Source organism: Apium graveolens, chromosome 1 (genome assembly GCF_009905375.1).
Source record: "Apium graveolens cultivar Ventura chromosome 1, ASM990537v1, whole genome shotgun sequence".
Lineage (NCBI taxonomy): Eukaryota > Viridiplantae > Streptophyta > Magnoliopsida > Apiales > Apiaceae > Apium > Apium graveolens.
The window spans coordinates 30,421,064-30,430,208 of NC_133647.1; the positions used below are offsets into that span (position 1 = coordinate 30,421,064).

The following is a 9,145-nucleotide window of genomic DNA, read 5'->3' on the forward strand; positions in this document are numbered from 1 at the left end:
TGTGCAAGAAATACACCCATATGTATCTGGTGAACTCATCCACTATGACCATAGCATATTTCTTCTTTGCAATAGACATGACATTCACTGGACCAAATAGATCTACATGTAGTAGGTGATAAGGCTCAAGAATTGATGATTCAGTCTTGCTCTTGAATGAAGATTTTCTTTATTTTGCCTTCTGACATGAATCACAAAGGCCATCAGGAGCAAATACTGATTTTGGCAGTCCTCTCACAAGATCTTTCTTGACTAGTTCATTTATGTTGTTGAAATTTAAATGAGAGAGTTTCTTGTGCCAATTCTAGCTTTCTTCAATTGATGCCCTACTTAACAGACAGATTGCAGAACCATCAGTACTTGTTGAAAGCTTGGCTTCATAAATGTTACCGTGCCTATATCCTTTCTGAACAACTTTGCATGTAGATATGCTTACAACTTCACAGTGTTCTTCAAAGAAATCCACATGATAACCTCTGTCGCAGATTTGACTAACACTGAGCATATTGTGTTTAAGTCCTGAGACCAGAGCTACTTTCTCAATGATGACATTCCCAAGATTGATATTGCCATATCCCAGTATTTTTCCAATGTTGCCATCTCCATAAGAAACACTTGGGTCAGCTTTCTCCACAAAGTCTGATAGCAGGGCTTTATTTCCAGTCATATGTCCTGAACATCCACTGTCCAGAACTAGGATGTTTTTTCTGTTGCCCTGCAATCACAAAGACCACTAATGATTAGTTTTAAGGACCCAGACTTGCTTGGATCCTTTGGCCTTATTAAGTTTGTTAACATTTGCAGCGGATTTAGCATCAGAGTTTATGTTAACATTTTTCTTATCAGCATTTACACTATCAGACTTTGTATCAGAACTTACACTAGAAGGAACAATGCTAACTTTCTTTAAAGAAGGTTTTATTTTATAATAATCATAGTACAAACTATGATATTCCTTACAAGTATAAATGGAATGCCATAAACTACCACAATGAAAACAAGGATTTTGTGGCCTATATCTAACAGACTGACTCTTAACTCCTGACTTTGAAGGTAGGGAGTTTATGTTCTTATTCTTCCTGCAAAAAGAAGCCAGATGGTTAGAACTTCCAAAGTTATGACATATTTTTCTAGGAGCATTAGGAACAGGCTTATAATCATTGCTTTTATTCACACCTTCATTTTCATTCCTATTTTTCCTAGGTGACTTTACCTTGTTTACATTCTTAACATCTTTCAGGTTATGCTTAAGCTGTATCTTTGTCATTAAGCCTACGTTAACTTCAGTTGACTTTTCCTGTTTTAGTTTGTCTGAAGTTAATTCCTCTTTAACTTCTGGTTTCTCAGTATCAGACTTTACATCTACAAACTTAACAGGTTTTACCTTTTGCTTTTGTTTAACAACTATAGGCTTAATTTCTACAGTTCCTTTATCATTCTTATCTTCTCCATAACCTAAGCCCTCTTTCCAGTTTCCACTACTTAACAAATTCTGAGTTGTTCTGCCAGAGTTAGTCCAAGTCCTGATAATCTCTCTTTCCTTTTCTAACTCAGTTTTTAGAGATTCATTCATTTTAAGTACTTCATCCCTAACATAGAAAGCATCATCTCTATCTTTCTGAGTTTGATGGAACATGACTAACTCTTTTTCTAAATAATCATTCCTCTTTTTACAGGCAAGATTTTCAGAAGTTAATCTTTGACATGTTAAAGTTTGATCTCTATAAATAATGAACATGGTTTTAAGATATCTTCTCAACTCATTAATATCATCAGTATGAAAGGCATAAGTAGTTTGAGGTACCTTTAACTCAGCAGCTTCAGAACTGCTATAAGCATTTGCCATCAAGGCATAGTTCTCTTCACTTTTAGAATCTGAAGTGTCTGTCCAGCTTTTCTTCTTTGTGACAAGAGCCTTGCCTTTGTCACTCTTCACTTTCTTGCAATCAGGAGATATGTGGTCTTTCTCACCACAGTTGTAGCATTTGACATTTGTGTAATCTCCTCTGTCAGACTTCCCTCCTTTGCTTTCAGATTTTCTGAAACTCTTCTTATTAGAACTTGCACCTTTACTGGAAAACTTCCTTCCTTTCCTGAATTTTCTGTATGCAATCATTGTGATTCCTTTCACCATAAGAGCACACAGCTTCATCATCTCTTCATCAGTATCCATCTCAGGCAAGCTTTCAGTTTCTGAGTCATCATCACTATCAGAACTTGATGACTCAGTATCAGACTTTGTGATGAGCGCTTTTCCCTTGCCTTTCCTTGAGGTAGCTGCTTTGGGGGATTCTTCCTCAGCCTTAAGAGCAATTGCCCTTGACTTTCCTCCTTTCCTCTTGCTTCTTTGTTCCATCTCAAGTTCACGAGTCTTGAGCATCCCATAAATTTCATCAAGAGTTGTTTCTTCAAGATTATAGTTGTCTCTTATAATTGTGGCCTTCAAATCCCAACTTTCAGGAAGAGCTAACAGAAATTTAAGATTTGAATCTTCAAGATCATACTCCTTATCAACTAGTGACAAATCATTTAAGAGTTTGACAAATCTGTCATATAAATCAGTCAATGACTCATTAGGCTTTGAGCCAAAGTGTTCATACTCTTGAGTGAGTATAGTCTTCCTGTTCTTCTTAATCGAATCAGTTTCCTGGCATCTTATCTCCAAGGCATCCCATATCTCCTTTCCAGTCTTGCAGTTAATTACCCTGTTTGACATTACATTATCAATGGCACTATGCAGCAAGTGTCGTACCTTAGTATCCTTAGCAATTGATGCAATATCTTCAGCAGTGTAATCACTCTTCTCCTTTGGTACGGATTTTGCTGCTTCACCTGCAACTGCAACTGCGAGTTTGGTTGACTTGTGAGGTCCTTCATTGATTCTGTGAAGATATTTTGGATCTGTAGCTTCCAGAAACATAGTCATCCTCACCTTCCATATGGGATATTCAGATGGTTTCAGTATGGGAACTCTAATAGCCTCATATCGACTATGGATTTGAGTCTTTGGAGGTTGTTCAGTTTTGGTGGGCTTGGTTGGAGTTTCTGCTTCAAACATGATTGTTTTTGGATCTTAAACTGTTTGTGTGTTAACAGATAGGCTCTGATACCACTTGTTAGGTCTCACACACTGTAGAAGGAGGGTTGAATATAATATATAGCACAATCAAATCGAATTCAAAGAACACAAGTAACAGAAAACAAACTTTATTAAACTCTGTTACAATGTAGAACTGTCCTCTCTCAGTGATGAACAAAGTATCACGAGAGCTGCTAGGGTTACAATGAATATTATTCTCGATACTGATAACACTTATAGTGTAAACCCTATGTCTGTGTTTATATACTACACAGTTACAAGATAATCACTAATTGATATGAAATATAATTCTGCTTCCTAAAATATATTAATCAGTTATCTTTTCTTCCAAGTATTATATTCTTCATAGAATTCCTTCTTCATGCATATCTCTTCTTGCATTTGTCTTGATCTTCTTTCCTTTCAATCAGCCGCATTCCTTATCTGAAAGTCTCCTTAAGTACTGATATTATCTCCTGATAAATATCTCCTGAACCTTAAGTTCTGATAACTTAAGTTCTGACTTCAGTATAAGTGCTGATTTCCAGTTAAGTACTGATTTGTCCTGTTTAAGTAAGATCTGAAAACTAAACACAAATCATATTAGACATCATATTAGACATGACATTATCAAATATATCTAACAACGTACAACTAACACAAGAAATCAGAACACACGTACTAGTCTCAGTTAATGATCTTTACACCATCAATTAAAAGTAAAACATTTCAACATTGAGAAAGGATAAAATAAAACATTTCAAAGTGGATTTTATTTGTGAATGAACGGAAAGAAACACATTTACTAGCCCAAGTTAGTGATCTTTACAACATTAATTGAAAGTAAAACTTTCAAATTTTGAAAAAGGATAAGGTAAAATATTTCCAAGTACATTTTATTTGTAATGAACGAAAAGTAACATAGTGATCTTTATAATACCAATTAAAAATAAAATATTTAAATATTGAAAAAGGATAAGATAAAATATTTTCAAGTACATTTATTTGTAAATAAACGAAAAATAACATAGTAATCTTTATAATATTAATTAAAGTAAAATATTTCAACACTGGAAAAGAAAAATGTAAAACTTTTCAAAATACTTTTTATTTGTAAATGAAAGAAAAGTAGGTCAAAGAAACAAATAATAAAAATGAACAAAAGCAAAGCAAGTGTTTGAAACTTGATCCAAGATCTCTAAGCGAAAAGGGTTATTTAAACTCCTCCTAACCCACCTAAGAAACCCTGGAGCAAGCCAGCACCAGCACTACCACCGCCACCAAGCAAGGACTGAAGCAGATCTGCAGTACCCGCACCACCAGTACTACCCATCAAGCTCTGTAAATCAACACCACTAGCACCACCACCACCGATCAAAGACTGCAGATCAACACCACCAGCACCACCACTAATAAGTGTCTGCAATGGACTGCCAGCTCCACCAGCACCACCCATCAGTCCCTGCAACTGGCTCGCATGATTTCCAGCACCACCCATCAGTCCTTGCATCTGGCTCGTACCGCCAACAGTTCCACCGGCCATTAGACCCTGCAGAATCCTGTTATATGAGGTAACATCATTACCTGTTTGCTGGAAAACTTGGTTCATCATTTCATTCTGCTGTCTATTTACTCCCATGGCAATAGCTGCCAAATTCGCATTAACACTATTATTATAGCTGTTCAGGAACATCTGCTCAGCCGAAACTGTAGGGGATGGATTCTGATTCTGAGTTGGAATATTTTGTTGTTGTGAAGCGACTTGGACAGTGCTTCCACAATTCAAATGAGCATCAAACTCGCAAAAATCACAACGATAAAGCCACTGGTTTGCGCCTGTTTTCTTGCAAATATCACAAGAAAAGACTTGGTTAGGATAAGGAGGTGAGAATGTGACTTTGAGCTGGTGGGAATGAGATTGGTGAGTAATTTTATCAGGAAGTCGTGAACATGTTTGATGAAGATAGTAGTTACATGTAAGACAAGCATACATGATTTCGGAAGATTTAAGGTTGCAAGCAGAACATGTAGGTAGGTTGAGGGTTTGTCGGAAAAGTTGAAGTTGGTGTTGATGGCTAAAATGGTTTACAATTGGTGTTGATGTTTCAAGTAAGTCAGAGTTACTCACCCTTCCCATTTCTGATCAATACTTAGCTATCTCTCTAACTTTGTGTTTCGAGTTTGCTTGCTCTTCTACTTCTTGCAAAGAATTTGATTATGTAAGGCAAGTCATTGACTTGCTAAATGAAGTACTTGGTCAACAAACGATGATAGGTGGAGATTGTTTGCTGGCACATGTTGACTATCATGGGTAAGATGTCAATTTAATATTTAACATGCCAAAAATTATAAGTTAGTACTAATATTCACTGCACAAGCATTTCTGATTTCACATATAGCAGTATTATTGTAATATATATATATATAGTCTTTTTTCAAGAAACTCTAGAACCCTAGAGAATAGTTGATTTTATTATAAAATTTTATCAATTTGTTGCTAGTGTAGAATAATAATTATATTTAAATATAATAAAACGTTTAATAATTGAAATTTGAAAAAAAAAAAATTTAAATTTAATTTTAGTGTGAAATATTTTTGGATAAGTGTGAGTTTATTATGATTCTACTACATAATCGCTTTAAATTATTTTATCAAATTTCAATGATTTTTCAAATAAAAAAATTGTGCAATTTCGTGTTTAATTGGGTAATTAAATTTTATAATTATATATAATAAAAAATAAAATAAATTAGAATGAGGGATTTCAAATGATAGAATTTGAATTGTCATTTAAATTCTCATGTTTATACTAATATTCGAATGTTCTGGATTTTAAATAAAATCCAAATCCAAATTCCCAAACAGCTTATTTAATTAAATTCAGAATTTCAAATAAAATCTAATTTACCAAATGAGTCATTATGTATTTTTATTTTTTTAAATGATGATTTTCTACAACCTAAGTGAGCATGGATTGTTACATGTATATCTATGTATATATATATAGGAGGAGAATAGTCTTGTTTTTAGCTTGGAGTTGACTTTTTAATTAATATCTTTAAACTATTGAAAAACGAAATGTAATGTTTAGAATAAAAATTTTGTTTTTGGAGAAGGAAAAACATTAAAGATAAAATCATCCTGACATTTTTTTTTCTCCTTTTCGCTGTTATTGGGGATGCAAGGACAACAAGGTTGTCATACTTTGTTTCCTTTGAAAATAAAATGTTGTCTATGAAAATAGCATTTCCCGGGAAAAAAAGAAATCCAGTATCAGTTTCAGTTACTGCATTAAAATCTAAAAACTTAGTTTAAATTTTTGAATATAAACTGCATTAAAATCTAAAAACTTAGTTTAAATTTTTGAATATAGTAAATCTTAGAATAATTAACATTAATTAGTAATACTGTAACACGCTACCCGCGGTTTATAAATATAGAAAAATGTAATGTAACTATATGTGATCTAACCGTCTAGCATCCAGCTGATTTAAATGGATCTCAGACACGAGGTACTGCAATCAAGAAAATTAAATAATTCACTTGATAAAAATATAAACGGGTTTTCTAATGTATGCGCACACAATAAGCACTAATTCTGATGATATAAAATCAGCTAAATAAACTCCAAATTAGGAAGATTGACATTTTGATATCATCGAAAAGAAACTACGCGCATCCAGACATGTTTGTCATGCAGAATTAAAGAAGTCAGAGTTGTATTAGTTTTGCTAACCAAAGTTGAGTATCAAGTTAGAAGTACCGGAAGAAGATCTGTAATTACACATGTTTTTGGATTTTATTGGTTTTAGTCAAAGTAAACTCTCATCACCAAAAATAATCCATTGCATCTCCAGTTTAATAATGCATCTACGGTTCAGCATATCTGGAACATGCATGTATATTTAATAATAAAGGAGGGGTTTCTTAGCCCATATATGTCTGTAAAATCTTTATGTGTGATATGTGGTGTGATATTTGTGATGTTTTAATTTACTAATATATATATATATATGTATTTATTTATTTATGTGATGTCTATTTTATTATCAGAAAAATTATCAAATATTATATTCTTTACGCATTATTTGATAACAAATTTGAAAAATATTTTCAAAAACTCTAGTATTTCTTTTGATAATAAGCTAAAACATCTTAATCTAAGGTCACTTGACTTCTCATTTGTCCACTATATTCCCTTCTAGATTTTTTAATTGGCTATAATTTAGAACTGAATAGGTCTGAGATTTGAATTGTTCAAACTTGAAGCCAATTCAGATGGACACAGTTGTTCCCTTGTGGATATGAAATTAGTCAACTATAAAAAATTCCACTCCAAAACTATCTATTTATTAACAAAAATTCCACTGTGCCTCCAATTCTAATCTCATTACAATTACAAGCTTGAAGAATGGAAAAGAAACATTTTAGCCACATCCATGATCTCCGTCAGCAACAGATGATTCCGCAGGGCCATGAAATCATTTGCTCAGGTTGTAAACTTGAGGCTTCAGGCTTAGTGCACGGGTGTTGGGAGTGCAACTTCTTTCTTCACGATGAGTGTTTTACTGCGAGTCGCGCTTTGGTTCATCCTTCTCATCCTTCACACCCTTTAACCTTAGCCCCTTATCCAACTTATCCTTCTAATTCCTTCTTCTGCAATTCTTGTAATCTACTTGGGACAGGCTTTGCTTACAGTTGTTCCCTCTGTGAGTTCGACATCCATGTCCATTGTGCTTACATGTCACCTCATGTGTCCTCTCCATCCTTCACTTCTTACCAAAATAATTTTCACCACAATTATGTGCCTAATATTCCTGGATCAACAATTCCTGCAGCTTACCCTCCTCAATCTTATAATCCTCAACTCAATCCTGCTTACCCGAATACGTCTACTCAGCACAACAGTACCCCGACTCAATCTGCGCCACATAATCATCACAAGATGCCATATACCAATCCTCAATCAGGTGCCACTAGTGAAACCAAGCATTTTACTCATGGTCATGCCATGTCCCTATCTCAAGTTCGTGAGAAGCAGATGAAAATCTGTTCTGGTTGCGATGAAAATATTATTGGTTCAGCTTACATCTGCAAGGACAACCACTGCGACTTCAATTTGCACAAGTCTTGCTTTGATTTGCCACAAGAGATTCGACACAATTCGCATCCTAACCATCCTCTCAGACTTATTATATCCCCTGATCAGAGCAATGGTTACACCTGTAACGGTTGTCATAAAAAAGGTTTCTCATTTACTTACAATTGCAGGACTTGTAATTTTGACCTCCATACCGATTGTGCTTCCCTTCCGAAAACCGTGAAACGCAAAGACCATGAACATCCTCTCACTCTTTACTATGACCTGAATGGCGAGTTTAGGTGTGATGCATGTCGGGAAAACAGTGAAGGCTGTTGGCGTTATCGTTGCAGAAAATGTGATTTTGATACACATCCCTATTGTGCCACTTCCGCGGCAAAGCCCGTAATATCAAATCCCGAGTTGGATTATTATAATGAGTCTGAGAAAGTGATGGCAGCCCTCCTCTCTGCGAAAATTAAACATGATAGTAATGCATTTATTATCAATCACTTGATTTAGTGAATTTGTTTAGAGTTTGCTTGTTTGTGTGTCTATACAAGTTACCTTGGGATTTCAATAAGTTGGAACATGTTTCTACCACTGTGTATTAGTTAGGTCAGTGAGCAATTTCTTTCTGTAATATTCTTATTTATTGTTAGAAATAATGGCAAAATTTGAGTGAATTTTATTGTAAGTACCATTGAGGCTTGACTTCAGTCTTACAAATTTTAAGAGAATACATGTAATACCCTCCCTGTAATGTCATCAAGAACATAATATAACAACTAAAAACTGAGTAACTGGTCATCTATATGGAGTCTTAGAGTCGTCCAAAATCACTGAAACTTATAAGAAGAGTACCCCCTGGAAAGATATCTAATGGTAAAGTACCTTCTCGAATTAGACAGATACATGCATCTCGGCTATAAATAATATGGCACACGTTAAAAACTACAAAATTTTTGTATGATTTGGTGAAGTT

General features: G+C 34.5%; 2 protein-coding genes across 3 annotated transcripts; one reads left to right on the forward strand and one right to left on the reverse strand.

Moving 5' to 3' along the window:
• Positions 1-3,206: 3,206 nt before the first annotated feature.
• LOC141662362 (uncharacterized) lies at positions 3,207-5,283 on the reverse strand. Of its 2 annotated transcripts, none has more exons than XM_074469213.1 (2): positions 4,316-5,283; positions 3,207-3,666 (listed from the first exon to the last, which is right to left on the reverse strand). In XM_074469213.1, exons 1-2 carry the CDS (start codon positions 5,214-5,216, stop codon positions 3,605-3,607), a joined length of 963 nt encoding a protein of 320 aa, XP_074325314.1. In that variant the 5' UTR covers positions 5,217-5,283; the 3' UTR covers positions 3,207-3,604. The 2 variants fall into 2 exon arrangements, with proteins under 2 accessions (XP_074325314.1, XP_074325315.1); XM_074469214.1 differs by having other exon boundaries at positions 3,208-3,659.
• A 2,100-nt stretch (positions 5,284-7,383) lies between these two features.
• Positions 7,384-8,857, forward strand: LOC141662388 (uncharacterized). The gene has a single exon (XM_074469215.1). The coding sequence runs from the start codon at positions 7,492-7,494 to the stop codon at positions 8,680-8,682; it is 1,191 nt and encodes a 396-aa protein (XP_074325316.1). The 5' UTR covers positions 7,384-7,491; the 3' UTR covers positions 8,683-8,857.
• The last annotated feature ends 288 nt before the right edge of the window (positions 8,858-9,145 follow it).

Coding starts and splice junctions, on each gene's coding strand:
- LOC141662388 (XM_074469215.1), top strand. CDS start 7,492: ATGGAAAAGAAACATTTTAGCCACATCCATGATCTCCGTCAGCAACAG.
- LOC141662362 (XM_074469213.1), bottom strand. CDS start 5,216: ATGGGAAGGGTGAGTAACTCTGACTTACTTGAAACATCAACACCAATT. Junction 3,667..4,315: donor CTTGCTCCAGGGTTTCTTAG/GTGGGTTAGGAG, acceptor ATTTGTGTTTAG/TTTTCAGATCTTACTTAAAC.